We start from the raw sequence: 21581 nt of genomic DNA, 5'->3' as shown, positions 1-21581 counted from the left end.
CCTTCCCTTCTCCCCCCAACTCCTGCTGCTGTTTCTCCAGTGGGGCACAAGAAGGCAGGTCCCTCCTGCAGAGACCCTTGCCCCACAGGTGCGTTTGCCAAGCTCCCTGCACCATGGCTGCCAAGGGCAAAGGCTTCAGCCATGACACATGGTGCCACCCTTCCATCCTCGGAGTCAGCCTTCAGAGCCCTCCTCCCCATCCCATACATCTGCAGAGCAGACACAAAGGCAGGTGGCCCAGAGTGCACTTTGCCTTGGCAGCACAGGAGGAGCCTAGTTGGGAAGAGCCCTCTGTGTGAGCTACCCTAACTCACCTGAAACATCACCCATCTTTGGCAGAGGACCAGCTCTCCAGGGCACCAAGCCCAGGGCAGGACTGGGGTTCCCAGAGCCCCTCACACAGCCCACACCCATAGCCCAGGATGACTTCCCTGGCATCACATGCTGCAAGAAGAAGGCAGGAAGAGTGGGGGGAAACTGTCTAGACCTCACCTGTGACAAGGTATGGAGGAGTCATGGCCAGGCAGGTCTCATCCTGGCAGGGGTGAGACAGCCTCCTTTCTGAGCCCTGCAGAAGCAGTGGGAAGCAAAGAGCCCAGACACTCCTCAAGGATTTGGTCATGACTCAGAGGCAGAGAAGACAGACCAAGTCCAAGAGACCATCTTCCTACAGCCCTCAGTCCTGGTTCTAGAGGAGCAGGGAATTCCCTGCTCTCTTGGCCACAACAGTTGTTCAATAGCTACTGAACATGGTCTTTCCCATTCCAGTCCTTCAGAACGAGTCACCTGGCAGCTTACTGCTGGCCATCCCACAGCACTGCTCAGCCCTGTAATACACATGCCATGGCAAAGGACAGAGGCAACAGCTAGCACTGCTCTCAAACTCTGTGTGTTACTGTCACAGAGAGGACTCAGACAAGGTCAAGGAGCACCAGGAGCAGGGCAAAGTTCTGCACAAGACCCAGGAAGGGGATGACCCTGGCCTAGCAACACTCACTGAAGCAAACACAAAGTGTAGCACAAGGAACATAGGTGGCCACTTGCTCAAAAGCCACCCAGGTAAATGATGGATCCAGACCTCAAGCTCCATCCTGAGACCACTCTGTGCCAGAGTTCCACATGCAGAGCAGATGACAACCTCCACATGTGCCCTGAGATGCCAGCACCGCCTCTGCAGCCTGGCTACGGCCCAGACATGTGGGGATGCCAGGCACTCTCCCCACGAACAACTCATATCTCACCCTGCTTATCTGTCAGAGCTTGTACCTGCACCCAATGCCTCCAGACACTCAAGCAAAACGTGAAGAGCTCCACCCCTTATCCCTCCAAGCCTATTATGTCCCCTGGGCTGACTGGCTGAGCTCATCCTCATGGTTCCAGCAAAAACTTTGGACACATTTCTACCTCCACAAGACTGAGAAAGGGGCTTCAGCTTCTGAGCAACACAAGCCCCAGAGGACAAAGCTGTTCCTTGCTGGTGGAAAGAACGCAGTGATATATTTAGGCACAGAAACTGCACTTAGTCATGGTCAAGGGGCATGTCCTTTACTCCATCTTCTTGACATCTGAACCCAAGTTCTGGTGTTTAACAGTGAAGCTATGCTGCCCTGCTGCCTGCAAAAGGAAGCAAGACAAGTAATGCTGGATCAGCCCTCCCAGGAGCAACTCCACTCTTCCCCCCCACAGTAAAGGGGCACACAGGACCACAGGGGTTGCTTCTGAGGAGCACCACTTTGGTTTTTAAATCCAACGTGGTCAGATCTACTCTCTCCTTTTAAGTCTAAGGCCATGTTTTGGTTGCAAGCATGCACAGTCTCCCCGTTATCTCAGCCAGCCCATCCTGCTCCGACTGAAGTCCAAGGATTAAGTTTACATTATGGAGTGGAGGGAGGAGGTGGATCACATTCCCACACCCATGTAACTTGGCACTTTCCCCATCACTCTCCTGCCTAATGCCTTTCACCCAACACATGCCAATGAGCTGGAAGAAAACAGAGAACAGATTATGCCAGCCCAGCACCGCTTATGAGCCAGATGGGCTGAGCTGCTCTGGCTATTTGCTAGGGACTGAAGACAGAGCAAGGCACTACAGCTGCCTGCTATGCAGCAGACATGTGCTGCCCTTACTAACCTCATTCCTAGAACCACACAAAGCCAGTGTACCACTATAAAAGGGGAGAAAAACCTGAGAACCACTGGCACCTGCAAAAGCCACCAGCTCCAAGCTCCCCTCTGGCTGTCACTGGCCCTCAGTGCATGCTGGAGAGGCCACAAAACAATACATAAGCCACAAGAAACCTCTGCTGCCACAGCACAAATATCAACAGCTTGTCTGACATGGCAAGTATGCTGTAGGTGGAAGTGAAATAATTAGCTCTCTGTAAGAGAGTGCTCCAAGCCTGCCAGTTTTCCCCTACAGACAAGAACACTATTCAGAGACTTTAAATATAAGAAACCCTTTCTCCCCCCTTTTCTGAACAAAGTAACCTACAGAGAAAAATATTTGAAATAAAAAAGGTCTGTCCCCACAACGAGTGGGGGAAAGAAGATGCAGGGCAGCAAGTAAGGAAGCTTACAAAGCTTCAGAGCAAGAAAGCTTTATCAAGAACAGGGTCAGATATTACTGCATACTTCTCTTGAAACACAGAGCTGCCTACTGATCATAGGTGTCTGGGCATGAGTTTTTCACATCTAAATCATTCTGAGATGACAAAATATCTCCTTGAACTACCACCCCACAGTGTGGAAGAAATATTCCTATTCCTGCTGAAATTTTGGCAAAACAATCAAAACTCCTTTTAGTTTAAGGGAACAAAATGGGTTGGAGGTTGCAAAAAGCATCCTTCCCCTTGTTAGAGTCGTGAGGGCATTTAGTGCCTTTTGGCAAGGACTGACACTCAGCCCTTTTTAAATTCACCATCCCAACTTGTTAACCAGCATCCCAGTGGCTGAGGACCCCAGAGCAGCCATGGCCAGTGGAAGCAAACAGCTGTAAGATGCAGAATAGAGAGGTTTGGCACAGCTATAGACAGGCAGTGGTACCTGGGATGCCAAACACCGCAGGAAGGGTTAAGCACCACACATACAGGCTCCTTCAAGAGCTCTGCCTTCCAGGACCAGACCAAGACTGGCTCCAAGTGCTGAGGCTCCCAGAGTCATGCTCTGTGGAGCAGGGATGGTGGGAGCAAGGCCAGGGCTCATTTGCTATAGAAACCAGAAAAACACCCAGGCGATGGCTCTCTGCCCGGGCACGGGGCAAAGCCTTTGCTGCTTGCAGGGCTGCCACTGGGATCCCCCTACTCTCACCAAGTTAATCAGCATTTAGAGGCCACTCATGTCACCAAGAACATTTGTTACTGGATAGGAAACAAAATGCAGAAAATTCCTACGACATAAATAGCTAAAATGAACAAGTTGCTGCTTCTGTGGGAAGATTCACCAAACTCAAGTGTATCAAGTTTGTGCCAGTGTCCAAAACAGATGATGCATTTCAGAAGGGCAGAGCTCACCAGGAAAGCTGTTGTTTCATCCAGGATAAGTTTCCTGATGGCTTTTATTAAGAGCCAACAGTTCCAACACAGCCTCAAAGCCTCAGCTGGCCAGAAGGACAACTTGTTGAAGGGGTGGCAAAGAACTTTACATTTTCCCCTCCTGCCTGGCGTCTGCCTAGAAGCAATTATTTGTTCTGAACATTCCCAAATTCACAGCACAAGGTGCCTGATAGTGGATACCTCACACGTGACGACAGCACTGCTATTTAACTGTCTCTTTGGCTGTAGCTTTGAAGTCAATGGAAACCTCCCCAAGCCACAAGGTCTGTGAAAGGCCATCCCCTCCCTCTCAAATGAGAACTTTGGGGCTATAACTGTGATAAAATAAAGAAGTCTAAACCCTGCAATCTATCACTCGTTCCAGGGCATAGAATGATGCTAGGTTTCAAGGCATTGTTTCCTATCTACAGATCCTAAATATTCATTTATATGCAAATATTGTTCCTTAGCATTTCCCTTGGAAAGCCAGCCAAGTGGGAATGTGGCTTATTGCAATTCATTTCTAAACAAACTTTTAAAGTGCTTTGAAAACTGATTTGCCTGTAGGCTTCTTGTCTGCTCTGTTCTTTACATAAAACTATGGCCTTATGGTTAGATTCAGACCATAGGACTTGCTCCCAAGTACCATTTACCTGCTGGGTAAACTTTAGGCAAATTCTTGTCTGTGTCTCTGCTTCCCCTTCTAATAACTGGGATAATGACACCAGGTCTCTTTTACAGAGCATTCCAAGGTCTACAGATGACAAGGGTATGGAATCATAAGGCATTATTATTGCTTCAGTAACCTTTTCTTGCCATGTTATCCTGGATAAAGAATGGCAGACAGAGGCTTCTATTCTAGTCTGTGTTGTCATGTTACTGCCTGTAGAAGTGCTCTTGAACTTGGCTGGGCTGTGTGATTTACCTGCTGCATAAGTAGCTTGATCAAAATCACTCCATTTTCATCCCTGCTTTAAGGGAAAGCCCCAGTTTTACCCAGAATAGCATTTCCAGTGACTTGCCAGGAGTCTGAATGCTAAAGCTCAGATTCACAAGTCAGAGCAGGTATGCTGGTCCCATGCAGCCTGCTGCCCAGGTGTCCAGCAGAGAGGAGGGCAGAAGAAGACTTAGACCTGCAGAAGACTTAGACCTGCATGCCTTTGGGAAAGGCAGTAAGCAACCTCTGCAAGGGTGAGGCAGAGAGAAGCTTTACTACTTAGAAGGTAGAGGGTGGCAGGGAGCAGAGAGAGGATGCCACTGAGACACCTGCTTTGCAGCATCACAGCTGGTAAAGACATAGTCCCAAGGCTGAAACAGAAGGGATCACTCACTCAGGTCAGTTGTGCTACTCTGAACAGCACATTGCCTGAAATCTGGAAACCTGGGAAGCATCAGGAGAATCAATGGGCTACACTGCTGCTTCCAGTTCCCAGCCTCAGACAAGATGATGTGCATCCAGCTGACTCTAAGGACAGAGAGGGGTCACAGCAATATCCCAACCACACTCCCAGCCTCCTGGGGCAAGCAATACCCTCTCCTGATGTGTGCAGATGTCTGCCCATATCAGCTTCTCATTCACTCACTCTGCAGAAGTCACTGGGGTTGTTTTGCAGTTCTGCCCAAATTCTGGACTGGCAGGAATTTAGAAACCAGTCCCAACAAACACCACCCCCACGCTGGTTTACCCAGCAGGGCTCATCCCACAGCAGCTCACGGGTACCAGAGCACAGCCCAGCTGGCAGCACAGCGCTGTGTGTTCTTGGGGTGCAGCCAAATCAGGCATGGATTTGAGTTTCTGCAGTTGGGGGAAAGGAGGAAAAGGAAGGGAAGGGTTGTTCCTCCAGGACATTGTCTAGCTGTTTAACAAAGTTCATGGGTTATGGATCACTCTGATTTTCTGGGTCTCTGCTGTGCTCAAGCTCTAAGCACAGTTCAACACTCAGGAGCTGCAAACAACTGTTCAGGCGCTTAGTGGGGAAGTTTGGTACAAAGCTTCAGGAGCAAGAAGCTAAGCAGGAAAGGTCAGTTTAGACTGCAACTCTCCTGCCAAGTGAAAATTTAAAGGGACACAAAGAGCCCTCAGAGTCCTTGGGGACAGATGACTGAGAAGCCTGGAGATCCCTGGTTTGGTGCTAAAAGATTCCCCATGGGCATCCAGCCACAGTTCAGGCTCCTCACCCTGCGAGTTGCAATAACCTCCCTTTGGCCTTAAGGAACCTGATACTGTTATCAGCTTTCTTTTTATGTTTGTTTTAAAGAAAAGGTATTTTCAACTCCAGGGAATTAAAAGCTGCAAATGCTTTGCATAGCCCAGCAGCCAAGTGCAGGGGATAATGAACATTTCTCCATGATACAGGATTTTCAAGAATGCCCAAGTCTCCATCAACATCCATATCAAAGGGGTAGCAAGCCAACAAGTCCACGGCTAAACAGGTCAGGGCCTGCCCACGGAAAATGCAAACCAATTTTGTAAGGAAAGTACAAGGAGCAGCTACAAAGCTGTGCCTCTCTGCAAGCCACACCAGTTCCACACGCACACAACGGGCCAGAGAGGAGAAACTCTAAGCTGATTAAATTGCCCATCCCCAAAATGCTCCGAGAAGGCAGGGTTACCTGCATGGCACACTGCTTATTGCTTTGATCTCCAGGAAATGTCTGTTTATTCAAAAGTCTCTTTGCTATAGCAACCACAGTTCATAGAAGAGGAGGAAGGGGACAGAGAATTCCCCGGTGCTTCACTAGAAAAGTACCACCACTGGCAGAGTCCTGTGGTTAAACACCTGGGGCCAAGTGACATTTTGACTAAACTTCCAGCAAACCCTGCAGACTCAATGCTGGAGCATCCTGCAGGAGGGGTGCCAGGTCTCCTGCCCCACTCCACAGATCAGCTGCCACAGTGGGGTGTGTTGTCTGGTGGTGACACTGTCCCCTGAGAGCACACATCTCCCACAGGAAAGTCTGAGTTCATCACTCCAAACAAGAGTCTCCTCCCTGGTCATCTTATCACTCTTCTGTCTGCAAGGGAGACACTCGGAAGTAGCAGAGATATTCAAAAGCATGAGATCAAAAGTCCCTCCCTTCCTTTGAGATTTCAGTCTTTTCTGTGTTGTTTTGGAAGGGGAAAAAAAAAAACCCAACAAACCCACAGAGCCCTCAAGAGGGACACAACACACAAGATCTGTTCTTTCTTTCCCACATACTAATAACTATCAGCATAAATTCAGCACCATTGATTTCAAGCATTCAAAACCCATACCTTAGCCCCACTCCTCAGTCACAAAATAGCTTTAAAGTGAGGAGTATTTGCCTTTGTGTTTCCAAGCCCTGGAACAAAAAAGGCTTTAAAATGTGGCCCAGCCACAAGGACTCAACCCAGACTTCTTTTTTTTGAATTTTTAATAGCTTGAGATTCTCAGCTTTCATTTGGTGCCCCCAGTTCCAGCAGCTGGGATTTATGCAAAAGCACATCAAATGCCACAGGGCTTATAATAAAAGTAAAATAAAATCATGAAATCTCCCACCACTGCAGTTTTGCAAGCCTCCCTGGGCTGCTTTCAACCAGCACAAGACTGTCTGGCCTCTGCCTGAGCACAGAAAAGAAGATGGAGGGACAACACAATGAGATAGAAACTGCTACCAAGGGCACAGCATCTCTGCAGTGTCTTTATATGCTAAAGGATTTATGCTGGATGCTATCACCTCACTGGTTATATTCCTGGGGACTCACTGGGGTCCTTCAAGCCCTTTCCTTTGGCTCACAGCAGGCTTCTGCTCTGTCCCACACAATGACTGGAGCTCTCCTTCGGCTTGATGTCAGTCAAGTATAAAAACAAGAAAAATCTGCTGGCTTACACTTCCATTTCAGTGCTATGGATTTCAAAGCAGCTGCTGTAGGGTAAGTCACTTCCCTTGGCACAGAAAGGTTTTTCTCTCCATAAATACTGCATGTCACCTTCTGTTTACTGAAGTCCAAAGTCAAACCGTGGCAGAAAGGAGCCACGGGGGCCTCATGCAGCTCAGGAGGACATGGAAGCTTCAGCAGCAGCCACCACTGAAGGCCAGGTTCCCTCGCATATTTTCCCTGTTAGTTCAAGAGTCAGAGAACAGTCAACAGAGTGATTTAGCAAGAACCCTTCCCAGCACCGAGTCCCTCTCAGTGCCGTTGGCTGTGACTGCTTGTGGCACAGCCCAAGCCATAAATGATTCAAAGAGCTGCCAACCAGGAGGATGGGCACGTCTGGACCCCTTGCCAGCACATCTGCACACTTCCACTCCTGCCCCTTTCTCACTTTGAACACGGTCTTTCCATGCTGGGCTGTGAGGACAAGGAAACCACAGCAGACCACTGACCAGACACACATCCACAGCAGTTTTACCCAGGGCCTGGGCTGCTGGAAGCCAAAAACACAGCAGAGTTCATGCAGCCCTCATGCAAGTGCTGGTTTCGGCAGTAAAATGCTGGCTAAAACCACAGCACAGACAGAAATGGGATGGGATGCTGACAAGACAACAAAAGCTGATGCTTATATTTGGATAAAAATCAAAAGCCTTTCGAGTTTAGGGAAAACCTGGTAGTGACTAGAAACCTCCCAGAAGAACTTAGTGACTTCCCTCAGAGGCAGTCAGCCGCAGGAGCACTAACAAGAACAGCTGGAGCAATGAAATGCAAATGTCACTCAAGTAAGGAAAGCGAGAGAAGGATCCCAAAACAATGGACCGGGCTGCAGTGTCTGCCCTCACCGGACGGCCTCATGCAGGAGGCTCTCGTTCCCCGAGCCCCAAAGAGGCTGTTCGACTTTAGTGGGTCGGCAAGTACGACATTACAAAGTGCTTCTTAGACAAAAGCAGAAGCGAGGAGCTCTGCGATCCACTTCGCCACAGGAAGGAAAGCAACGCTTCCTATTGCGGGGAGGAGGCGAGAGGGGAAAGGGGAGGGGGATGACATTTTAGAGAGAATGAGCAAGGCCAACGTGTAAAAGTGAAGCAGACAAGGCACAGAGCAGGGAGGGAAAAGCAGCAGAGGTGGGAGAGAAAGCAGCCCCATGTCTCACCCAAGCTCGGCATGTGTTTGCCTTTTTAATTTTGCAGAGATTAGTTCTGCTGTAGCTGCAATCTGTCCAAATCCCAAGTCCCCTCCTAGGAGAGATGTTTGCCTTTCACTTCCTTAGCAGGGTACATATTTACTTTATTCTTTAATGTACCCAGGACTCAGCATCACGATTAGCAGCCATCCAAATACCAAGTCTCTGGCCAACCAGCAGCCCAGCTCCCTTGAAGCAAGAAGATGCTCAGTGCTGGGTACCACAGCCCTTTGAGCAGGGGAGGGGGGGGGTCAGAGAGAAGTTTGGGACTTTATTGATGGAATTTTAACTAAGAAAGGACACCAAGGCATGTTGAAATCGCAGAGGGTGCTTGCTGAATAAGCACACATTGCCCAATAAAACTACTTCTGCATTGCTCAACCAAGGAAGGATCTAGGCATGGATTGCATTATCCCAGCAGCAGGCCCCAGGCCCAGCCCATGCTCAGGCCTCAGTTTCCCTGGCACAACAAGCAGGCACCTACAGCTTTGACAGCTCAGCTCACACAAGTGCAAGTCTCAAAAGCCAAGACCTCCTTTTTTTAACTCCTAGCAGGCCACAAAGCTATCTTGAACATTAAAAAGAGGAAGAAAAAAAACTAAGATCTGTTGAAGGCTCCCTTTGAAACTTCTGACTTGCCAGCAGTTGTAAGGTGCAGATGAGCTACCCAAGAAGAAGAGCTTGCAAATCCTCATATTCACCTGGTTTTCACTATTTCAACACAGGCACGTGGGCATGCACACAGCTACTTGAGCCTAGCATGGGGCAAGAACACAAGGGCGCATGCCCTTACCATCTACCACCTCCCTGTACTTTCTGTGCGGCAGAAAGCAGGAGGGTGCCTTTCACATTCACCTTCCTCTGCTGCCAGGGACTCAAAAGAGCAGGCAAGGAGGGGAAAAAAGAAAACAAACAAAAAGATACATCCACGCACCAGCCTGGCTATGGCAAAGAGATGCAGGAACATGCTGTTCTAGGTGCACCACAATTAACTGGTACACTACCTGCACTGGATTGCATTCCCTGTGCCTCTCCAGACATGGGAAATGCAGCTCTTGCTACCAGCTGCCTCTGCTTTACAGATGCTGAGCCAGAAACGAGGCACTGATTTTAAAAGAGTTATCCTTCCATGTGAGCTTTCAAAAAAGAGCCTGAGAGGGGAAGAAATGTTTTTATTAGTATACTAATATTTCCTAACTTTACCAACTCCAAAAGGTGAAAACAAACCACCACAACTCCAGTTTTCACTTAACAGTGCAGATCTCTTGCTCTTCCTTGGGCAGTTCATAAGCAGCTTCAGTTAGAAGATAGTTTGCCTATCAAAGAGAAAGGGGAAGATGCAGGCACTGTTCATGCAGTGAGCACAGCCCAGCTCGCAGGTCATTTCTAAATCACACTGATGCCTGAAGATGCTGCAGAGCTTTTGCTTCACCATAAACCACAGAGCGAGAAACACAGAGCTGCATGGGTCACACACAGCAACAGCCTCTTACCCAGAGCTTGCCTTCCCAGTAAAATGCTCCCAGCAGCTTGACAATGTGTGGGTGATTGCAGGTCGCCAGTATTTCGATCTCCACCATGTAATCCTCCAGTTCATCTTCGCTCTTTGTTTCAATGACTTTGGCAGCCGCTAAGGCGCCAGTTTCCTTATTCTTCGCCTGCAAGACAAAACCAGCATGAATACAAAACTGAGGAGAGCCAGAAGCACAACTTGCACAATTCCTGCTCCTGAAATTCAGTCAGCTTGGCCGATAGCAGCCACAACACAAGCATGAAAATCTGCAGGTGCATTTCTTCTTCCTAAAGCAGCTGACAGCTTCGCAGAGGGGATGGATTGCTCTGTAAGGCCCAAATCAGCTTCCTTCCTCCCTCCAGGTTCGAATGCCTACAACAGTTCCCATCATACAGAAAGGCTTTTAGAAAAGGAGATGAATCCTACTGTTTGTAGCAAGAACACCTCGGTTTATAGACACTCTCTGCTAATACCACAGGTGAGAGCTCTGTTTAATATGAGTACACAGGCAATCCAACCAAATATACAGTATAGCTGTGAGCCCTGCACATTCTCCTTCCTCTCCAGGACTCTCATGGAGGCATTTTTCTGTAACACACAGGGGGAATGTAAGGATCATCACCTTGGCAGGTAAAACCAAGAAGCAGAGTGCATTTTGATGCCCCAGGTGTGGTCAGCATTTGTGGTGCTGCAGATTAGTAAGCACTTCACAGAATGAACTGGTTTGGAAAAGACCTCTGAGATCATTGAGTCCAATCTATCACCTAGCCCTTCTAATTAGCTAAGAAAATACCACATGTGCTCTTCCAGCTGCCCTCTCCATTTTACATAGACCCTTTAACCCAGTTCTTCACCAAACAGTCAGAAACCCATCACAATCTCTTTATGCTAGTGGTTGGAAAACTTTGCTGACTTCCCCCCACCCCAGTTCCCCACAAGAACACAGGAGTGTACCCACGGGTTAGCAGCTCGCTGACCTCCTGCCCTGCAAACACACTTCCCCAAGAAGCTCTCACTGCCTGGGAAGGGCTCAACAGTTGCATGGAAGCTGCTCTGCTTGTAGGTGCCACACCAGCAAAATGCTATTAATGCTGGACTGGAAGCATCTGCAGAGAGGTACCTTAGCATCTCACTCTCCTTGTGCCCTATCCTGCATTGGATAAAAGACAGCTGATGAAAGGGTTGGCTAAAAGCAAATTCTGTGAGCCTCCAAGCTGCTCCCAGACAGGACCACGTAGCAGCATCACTCAGCTAGCACCATCCATTGGCTTGCTCCAAAACTACCAGGGCAAAGTCTCACTTTGCAATTGCAAATTTCCACAAACTGCTGCAAGAATTCCAAATCTGCAACAAAATGCCAAAGAGGGCATTTGAGACACAGTCTGCACACAGGGCTTGACTGTGAGCTGTGTCACATGCTGGGAGAGGAGGTGAGGTGGGAGCTGTTGATTCAGGAGCAACTCACCATTCCCAGAAGGGCATGGAATCAGCAGATCAAGGGACAGGACAAATCCTTGTAGCTCACCCGCTTTGCCCCTCCATTGACACAGGGGACCTTCCACGGTGCCACTTCAGTTCACTACCTATTTTCTTTCTATCACTCTCACTCTTGGCTGCCTCTACCCCATGGCAAAAAGTGTCACCACAGATCTTAAAGCCAGAGAAGCTGGGTAAACTCTAGTTGTGACCTTTCTTACTGCATTGTTTACGTATCTGTTTGCAAAACCTAGGCAGGAGCTTAAAGGAGGATTAATTTCCAGTATAAACATCACCAGCCCTGCCAAACAGTTGTATATAGCTTAGGTGACAGTATAACTGTGTACCAAGGGACAGGCTGGGGGGCAGGAATAAGGGGAAAGTGGTACAACAGAGGGAGGGCAATAAGGGGCTCTTGAGCCTCTGCTGGGATTGAAGACTTGCTGCATTCGCACAAGTTGGCATGGAAAGCGGAATCTCTACCACAGGGGGAAAACCCATTTCCATCTGGGCTCTCTGCCCAAACGCAGGACAGCAACTCGTGCTGGTTAAAGAAGAAATCAGGGTGTTGTGGGTTTTTTCCCAGGTTGCTTTGTTTCTTACCAAGTTGCCACCAGATGCCCCAAGGAGGGACACAAAGAGCAGAGCACAGGGAGATGCAGAGCAGAACGAGCAAGGGAAAAGCACAGTGCTTCCAAATCCGAGTAAGAAGTGCCCCACTGTGTTTGTTCTGCACTTAGGGTGTTGGGAGAGGTCCAAAGAGGGGAAGTAAATATTGTGAGAAGAGGTGGGGCTTCCCTTGGAGGTCAGCCATCGCACGCTTCCCACCGGCAGGGTCCCAGCCAGCTCAGCCCGTCCAGGATGCTGGGGCCCTGCAGGCACCTGGAAAAGCCCAGGAGCAGAGCGTGCCCCAGCTCCCCACAGCATCAGTGCCCACTGAGACGTCTGAATCAAGCTGTCCTCACCCTGAAATCCTGGGGGAGCCACCTTGGCAGCCACAATTCCACCTCTCAACTCCATCTGGGCTTGCTAAGACATGCAGGAGTGCAAGGTGACGAGATGGAGGACGTGGTTGTGAAAACCAGGCTGCAAGCTGAGGGTAGGGGAGTGACATTTGCTGTGGGAGCCTGACCTTACTCATCACTACTTCTACGACTGGGTGAGCAACCCCCAGAGATGGCTTACTTCTTAGCCTTCAGTCTTTAAAGATGGCCATAACAGAACTAGCTGCTGCCTTTCTCTACCACTTTGGATGTACCAAAGAAGTGCTTACCCAGACATTTCCATCTCCTCATTCATTCTAGCAGGGAACACATACTGGGCGGGTGGGATCCCATGAGTTGCACAAGGGAGAGGAGCACTGCTGTCCCACACACACCCAGGCCAGCCAGCACTGGGAGATGACAGTGCTTGGTCACACCAGCAGAAGTAAGATCACAACCTACAAGAAGAAGTCAGCTCAGGACACCATGAACTCATGGTGCAAGAACGTGAGCTTTTGAAACAGCACATTCACGTGGGCAGGGATGCCAAGAGGGTGCTGTGGGCACAGACCCTGTACTTTCCAAGGCCCTGTGACAATGTCACCGTTACAAGTGAATGCACTTATGGCACTTCCCAGAAGGGATTAAAATGCCCCACAGGCCTGTGGGACAGCAGAAGCAGCTGAAATAGGAAGGGAAGCTGAGACTGTGAGGTCAGCAGGAGATCTTGGAAAATTAACTGTCTCCAGCATGGCCAACTGCAGCATGGAGAGGGAACCATTTGCCCCACACAGCTGCCTTTGACAGCACCAACACTCATACAAGCTTCACAGCTGATCCTCTCCAGAGCTGTCTGTGGCCCCACGGAGCCCAAACCCAGCTTCTAGCATTTCTACCACAACAGGACAGAGATGCACACCAGCTGGTGTGGGCATTCCTGAACTGAGCTCAGCAACTCACATTTGTCATCACAAGAGCTTTGGAAATGAAAGGATCTTCTGCCCATTTCTCCACCTTCCCTTTCTCTCCATCTGCTTGTCCTCCAGTCCTGACACCAGTCTACAGCCATGATCCAAGCAGCCTCCCTGGGAATGAGAGCTGCCTGATGGCTGCACCAACAGCCCCTTGCAGCAGCCAGCCAGCTCCAGAAACTGCTCACACAGCCCAGGTTCACACAGGCAGCATCAGATTTTGGCCAAGCACACTGGGCTGTCTCATGTCTGGCAATTTCACTCAGTTTATCTGCTGGTATTTTCCTGCACCCAGAAATATGCTTCCAGGAAGGTTTGTTTGGATCCTAAACAAGCCAAAAACCCACCAAAACATCCACTGCCAGCCCTGGGAGCTGGTTTCAGCTATCTCAGGCATGAGATGATGCTTTAGGGTTTAAAGCTCTTTCCTGACATCTGATTATCTCTGTGCAACTGATCAGAATCCATTCCAAGACATTAGCACAAAGCAAAACACAGCCTGCCCTGACCTCAAAAAGCTCAGATAGCAATTAGAAGGAACCAGCATCTTCAAGTGTGAAACCTGCAGTCCTGGACAATACCCCTCATGGCAAGGGGATACACACCACCAGACTGAGAAGAGGCAGCATCTGCCACTTGCTCTCCAAGAGCCGTGAGATGGAAGAATAGGGTTGCTGTCAGCCTCTCTGCAGCTTCAGCCCTACCTTGAGCTTCACTGGGGCAGCAACGGAAAAGGAAAACTCCTCTCATGGTAGGTGTTTTAGTTTCCTTTCTTTGGGATATTAGGACACAAGACAACGATATGGAGGAAAGCAGAAAATCAAGAACTGTCAAGAAAGCACTTTAGGATAGCTCACCAGCACAGAACTTGTCAGATAGCCACATCATTTGACATCAAATCCTACAAAATACATGGTGTGAACTACCAATCTAAAATCTTCTGCAAACCCTAGACTAATTACAAGGTTTCCCATGCAGCAGAAGTCCATGTAGAGAATGCAGAGAAGGGGAGAATGCTTCCATTCCCAGGTAGAACACCTCCAAACATGCAGCCTTTGAGGAATTCACAGTGTTTTCCTTTTCTCCCTAGTGAAAAACAGAAGTGACAGAGCCACCCAGATAGATCCCAAGAACAGGTGGTGTTTGATGCCACTGTACTGCCTATGGCTGGTCAGTCAAAAGCACACATCCAATCCCATGCTTTCTCTCCTCTGGTCCTAGGCATTTTAATGCCATGGATAATTTGTCCCTGGAGCACTAATTAGCACCAAAAGAAAACCAGAGCAGACATCTGCCAGCATAGTGCCCAGAATGTGCTGGTAAACTATAGTTAGATTCATTAGTCTTGGCATTTCAAACCTGAAAGGGCTTTATGGGCACCTCTAGCCTCTGTGCACACCCCACACAGGGCTGTGCAGACACAGGAATGGAACACGCCTTCCACAAGGGACAGCAGTTCAAATCAAAGTCATCCTAAGACTCCCAGAAAGCCACACCAGGAGCCAAGCAGGACACAAAGCAAAGGATCTTGCAGGAGATGGGGGCTGAACATGCTATTGCCAAACACCCTGGGAATATCAGGAAAGAAGGGATGAGTAGGATTAGTCCTAGAAGGCAAAAGCATAGAGAAACTACTGCTCTGCTTGCAGATTTAAGGGATGAGAGATGCCTGCTCAGGTGACAGAAGAGGCTGTTTGACCTTTGCCTGTGACTCACCCTGCAAGCTATTGTGAAATGCAGATTGTGCCAAACCCAGCAACTATTTTAAGCCTTTAAAGTACACATTACAGGAAGGTTGGATTGTTCAGTCCTTCCTCAAGTGGGACTGCTGAAAGGGACGGTCAGTTACTAGGCGAGGAGAGGAAAATCCTGCCTGAACTCTCCTAAGAGCAGACAGCACTGACAGCACATCAATCCTACTCTTCCCATACTTGTAAGCCTTCTCTCTCTGCCCAGAGAGCTGATGTTCCAGACAGTGATCACTCAGAGACCCAAAAGTAAAAAATCTGGTGTTCTCTCTGGGTGCTGTATTTGGGGGTTGTTAGCTCCCAGCTCGCCGCGCTGCCCACACAACATACTCCTGTTGCTTGTCTTTGAACGCCAGCAACTGCTCACTTACAGATTTCTGAGGGCTTACATAACGATTCGCTGCCTTCTGATGAACTTTGCCTCAGCTGTCTGCACCAGTAAACAAAGACACAAAAGACTTGAGTCAGTGCTCATATTATTGTCAGGTAATCAATGGGAGCTGAAGTGAATTCCATGCCCAATATGCCTCCTGGAACCACTTCACTGTGTCACCGCAAATGAAGCCCTTGGTACCACACACCAGTAGTGGCAAGTGGACACATAGAGAGCAGTGAGGCTGGTAGAACTTTGGCATAGCAACACCCCCCAGAGATCCATCCCATAGGTGCTGGGCTGGGCAGGGCTGCGGCCGCACTGGGCTGAACCCGTGCTACTGCTTTGGCAGCTGTGGCAACACTTATGCAAGGGCTAGGGGGAAGTGGAGGTGGTTTGTGAAACTAACTGAAAAGTGTTACTTGGAAAAAAGCAAACAAACAGAAAAACACCCAGAAATGTCTTCCTCTGGTTTTACAAGATAGATGCAAGTGAAAGTAGCAACACCAGAGAGCTCAAGATATGGTTAAAGACTTGTTTTCTTTGTAGAAATGTGCTAAAAACCAAGACAAACAAAAAGCACAACCAAAGAAGTGTGACCCAAGCATGACACACACACCTTTTCTTGCCTTAAGAGCTCAGCAACGGCCCAGCAGAAGGGGGACAGAGATAGTAGGAGAAGGAAGGTTATTCTTCCCCTGTACTCAGCACTGGTCAGGTCACACCTTGAGTGCTGTGTCCAGTTCTGGACTCCTCAATTCAAGAGAGATGTCGAGGTACTGAAACATGTCCAGAGAAGGGCAATGAAGCTGGTGAGGAGCCTGGAGCACAACCCTGTGAGGAGAGGCTGAGGGAGCTGGAAGTGTGCAACCTGCAGAAGAGGAGGCTCAGGGCAGACCTCATTGCTGTCTACAACAAGCTGAAGGGAGGCTGTAGCCAGGTGGGGTTGGTCTCTTCTCCCAGGCAAGCAGCAACAGAACAAGGGGACACAGTCTCGAGTTGTGCCAGGGGAGGTCTAGGCTGGATATTAGGAGGAAGCTGTTGCCACAGAGAGTGATTGGCATTGGAATGGGCTGCCCAGGGAGGTGGTGGAGTCTCTGTCCCTGGAGGTGTTAAAAAAAACAACAACTGGCTGAGGCACTTAGTGCCATGGTCTAGTTGACTGGACAGGGCTGGGTGCTAGGTTGGACTGGATGATTTTGGAGGTCTCTTCCAACCTGGCTGATTCTATGATGACAAGCCCAAGCAGCAGTACCTTAGTCAAAGGGCAGAAAACCTCCATGCAATGCTTCAGAGCTTGCACACAAACACAGCAGCAGAGGCCAGAAGAACAAGAGGCTCCTTTGCTGGTACAGGCCACTATAGCCCACCTACAGAAACTGAGATGACCTCAAGGTCCAGGTGTATGTGTGAACAAATAACCCATGCAAGGTTTGAAGGGAGGAAATACCCTCACGGATCCAACACTTCCTGCCTATATCAGCTTGGAACTTGGAAGGATGAAACATCCCTCAAATCACTGTAAGACCACTGGTCCCCTGGCATAGTGCAGTGCTCCAAGTGAAGCACCCCTACCCAAGTCTTCATTCAGCTGCAACACTGAACCTAAAAAACAGGAGGGGGAAATAAAGCCACATAACCACCTCTGAGTTTCCTAGCAACTTTCTGCAACAAAACTGGCAGAGACAGCTAAGGCCTGAGCAGTAGTCTGAAGGGCTGCTACGCCCGAGAGAGTCATGGAATCACTTAGAAAAGACCTTTAAGATCGTCAAGTCCAATTGTTAACCCAGCAGAGAGCCAGTGAACAGGGCTTAGGCAGGCAGCAGCAGTATGTGTGTCTGCCTGTCTATCAGCCCTTTCACACTGTGATAGAAAAGCATCGGATAAGCAAAGCTCTGATAGAAGAATAAAAAACAGATAAGACTTTTCCTGTCTCCACAGCATGAGCCTGCCCAGGGAGCACACCTCAGCAGCAGACCCCTGCTTGCCCATGACTCAGAGAGAGAAAGGCAGGCCAGGCAGCAACACAGTGATGCCTGAAGACACAGGCACTGGGGTCCATCAGCATGAACTGGCTTTGCAGGGGCACAACTCCACTGATTCTCCCACCTACTGAAATCTCACATTTCGGTTGGTTAACTAAGCACATGAGCAGGTGTCAGGGGACTGAAGAGAAAGGAAAACGTCAGGTTCCATTTTGAAGAGCAGCTGTGTGGGGAGGGGGTGGTTTTCTCTAACCAGGAGGCAGATAACCAGTTAATCCAGCTCCAGCAGCACTAGTGCCATCACTCTGCACACTTCACAGGGGGCATGCTGCCCCTTACAGCCACATATCCTGGAGGCAGCACATACAGACCCCGCTCACAAACACTGCTGCATTCTCCTCTCTTCAGTGAGAGCCCAGCAGCTGGTAATGCTGGGGTGCTGAACCAACGGGCTGTGCCATGCCAGGCAGTAACTCAACGTGCCCAGGTTTTGCCATGCTTAACTCTGGCACACCCACATGCGTGCCACCACTCCTAACACATCTGTATGTGGTACTTAGCTATTTTAATGAACATATTTTTAAGTGACTTTGCCCCTCAGAGCTGAACCCTGTTTCACTCCAGGTTATAGGCTGAGCAAAGCTGGCAGTGCTGGTGGATGGGCAGCTTCAAACCAGTACAATGGCAACCCAAAATCCTGCAGTGTGGCAATGAGGGTGGGTTTGACCCAAGAGCCATTTACAGACTGCAGGGTAACAAAAAGAACCCTTTTTCCCCCCAAGGAAACTGCACATTCAAGAAGAAAATTCTAAAGAAAGCAAATCATGCTATGTGCAGGGCAGGAATTTTTCTAAGGGGCAACGATTACCACATGTGTGAGGGTGAAAGGCTCAAAGCCTTCATCTAAGCTTTCTCTTCCACGCAGCTGCCCATAGCTCCCACTGTCAGCAGCACTGCCAAGCTCTGGGCCACGACACTGAAGTCATTATCAAAATATTTAGGCCATGGTGAGCTATCCCTCTCCCCTGCCACACAAAGCTGTGGCTCCACGGACTGCAGGACAAGCTTCACTTGAACTTCAGCAGGGATGGAGCATCACATGTTCCAGTGATTTAAAGTGAACATCCAGTTTAAAGTTCAACCAGGTATAATATTGTTGGGTGACTGCTCTGCAAGTAAAGGAGTGATGTCTTCCCATTCCTCTGCTCTCCCCAGCCGAAACATTTTAAGGAAACCCTTCAGCTATTCTAAGGGACAAGGACATGATTTGGTCTTACCACTGTTTAGGTTTTTTTTTGTGGCCATAGTTACAATCATCTTGAACTTCACCCTCTTGCCTGCCCCCTCCTTCCCCCTCCCCCCCCCTTTTTTTTTTTAAGATAACCCAGCAGATTAGCATCTCTCTGTGACACCCTTTCCAGGAATTACACATTTAATCCCTCATGAATCAAACTGACAAGATCTGAAGTCTCTTGAGCCAATTCATGCAAATGGTGCGCATTTGGCTGAGGAGCAAAGAGAGGTCTGCAAGTGGCAGGGCCAGTCTGATGCCTCCGAATGGGCCCACGGTCATGAAAGCCAGGCTTGTGAGGCAGCTGCACAACACTTAACAATTAGACTTTTATTATCCAAATTTCAAAACAGAGCACTTACAGTCCGTAGGATGTACAGCATTAATATCACCACAGCAGATCAGATAATCCAAACTCAGCTTTTAAAGCTGTATCTTAAGAAGAAAGGAGAACAACAACATGAATTGCATGTTTATGAGTTGCTGTGGCACAGGGCTGGGCGTTATCTCCCTGGGAGCCATCATGGAGAGCTGTTTGAAGGAGTGTTCAAGTGAACAACCCCCTTTTTGGCCACAGTGGGGGCTCCAAGCAGCCTATGCTCCCACAGCCTGTCTCCACCCTGTGAAAAGAAAGCCTTATCAGGGAGCCAGTGTCCCCATCAGCTCATGCTGGGAAGGGGAGATAGCGTTTCACAACGCCTTTGAACACAGCCACACAATCCCACCACGAGAAAGGCCAAGAGTTCCAAAGCTTCTTCCAGCAGAGCCCACACTTTCGAAAGCTTCAGCACACCCCCTGCTCGCTTGCCTTTCTCAAACGTCCAGAAAAGCCCTTGTATATCTACTCCTGCTGACACTAATGCAACTACCTGCAGCAGCAAATCCTGCACCAGCTAATGGGTTTTGCAGGACTGAGATGAGGTTCAGCAGCTCCAAGCATCCAGCGCACGGCAGTGCTGACTTTGCTCTGAGCATCTGCACAGCCCTGCTTCAGCACAGCAGTTCAGGGGGTGCCACTACTGCTTCTCCCATCCTGCTCATGCAAACAGATACTCTCTTATGAACTGTATCTTAGGCGTTTCTGAGGAAAAATAATTGGGTTTTAAGACTATTCAGAAAGGGAACTTTAGTTAGGAACTTTATGGGCTCACAACCCTAGAGGTGCTGTGGACTTCCCAGGCTCTTGCACTCCTGACTGCTGCCTGATTTGATACCCTCAATGTGATGAGCTTTGGATGAAGTGGATAACTAAGCATGTTTGCCATGCAGTGTGTTGCTATCTGTGGGCTGCTATCACTTCCTTACCATAGCCATGACTGGACTTACAAAAACGAGACATGAATACAACGAGAACTAGAAAGAAACTGTTTCTCCCCACCCCCTTCCCATTTTTCAGCTTCATTACCCTGTGCAACAACACTGTTTGCTCATACAATTAGGTCCTCCCCTGCTGAAAAACAAAGGCTATGCTTAAAACTAGGGAAACTGCAGGGTTCCTAGGGTCTGCTGTACACATTTCAGGCTCCACTAGAGATAGTATTTTTAATTAATATGTTTAAAGCAAGCCTGCCCTGTTTTTGTAAATGCAGAGTCAAACCAGTTCAGGTTTGCTCAGCTGAGTGCAAGGGGAGTCCAAGACACAGCTCCCTGACAGTCTTCAGCAGGGCAGCAACACTCCTCAGTAAAACCACCACCCAGCTATGCCATCCTTCCTCTGCTCAAACCTGATCATGTGGAAACAAAACCCACTAAAAGGAGCAGATTTTTTTCCTCTGGCACATCCAAATTTCTCCTCAGTGCACCAATTCCACCCTTTTGCACTGCTCAGGGACAGCAGGCCCTTCAAGCAAGCACAACATATGGTATGTAAGGCAGGATGCAGACACGGGTAGATTATATCACCTCCCCACGCTTCCGTGTGTGGAAAAGGGGCGGAAGACAGACAGGAACTTCATTCAAACATCCTGAAACTCAACACTCAGACTTGCTCTAAATGACTGGTTTTGTGTGAAGAGCAAATTGACTTCAGGAGAATGATTAAAATTGTTCATGCGTCTTGGCCACCTACGTTCTCCTTGCACACCCGTGGGTTAATTTGTTTGTTTTGGGTGGTTTTGGCAGCTGAGCAGAACAAGAGGACAAGCCTCTTCTTTCACATCTTCATCCTGTGCGCATCACCACCTAGGGTAGCACTTCAGATTTAGAAAGACAAAGGAGGGCAATATGCAAGTTAAATCCTAGCACGACAGGAAACACCACCTCGGCAATAACATCACCAGCTATTATCTAAAATGAGCCTGTATAGTGCTTGGCACCCAAATAACCTGGGATCCTTGAACAAACAAACAGAATCTTGCACGAGAACTCTTCAACAGCCATGCCCATTCACCAGCCAGGATGGAGAACAGGCAGAGATCAAAGAGGGTGGAAGACGAAAACTTTACCAAAAAGAACTAAAAGAGCCCTTTGATTCCTGACACAGGAATCCTCACCCCACTATCAACCGCGCTAAGGCATCACAAAAGCAGACAGCTGCACCAGTTACAGACAGTGTGAACTCCTGGTCATTACCACGTGCTCTTCACTGTGTCATTTACTGTAACCCATGTTCTCATCTGGGTCCAAATGGG

General features: G+C 48.9%; 1 protein-coding gene across 1 annotated transcript in view; it reads right to left on the bottom strand.

The window, feature by feature from the left end:
* STK10 (serine/threonine kinase 10) overlaps positions 1-21581 on the bottom strand; it is a 52312-nt gene that overhangs the window by 29061 nt on the left and 1670 nt on the right. Inside the window, exon 2 of the mRNA XM_064161820.1 lies at positions 10105-10269. Coding sequence (XP_064017890.1) covers positions 10105-10269 — 165 coding nt within the window. The remainder of the gene's footprint in view (positions 1-10104; positions 10270-21581) is intronic.

This window comes from Pogoniulus pusillus, chromosome 22 (assembly GCF_015220805.1).
Source record: "Pogoniulus pusillus isolate bPogPus1 chromosome 22, bPogPus1.pri, whole genome shotgun sequence".
In the NCBI taxonomy this organism is placed as follows: Eukaryota; Metazoa; Chordata; class Aves; order Piciformes; family Lybiidae; genus Pogoniulus; species Pogoniulus pusillus.
Note: the sequence above shows the minus strand (reverse complement) of the source record. Positions and strands in the feature narration are given on the sequence as shown.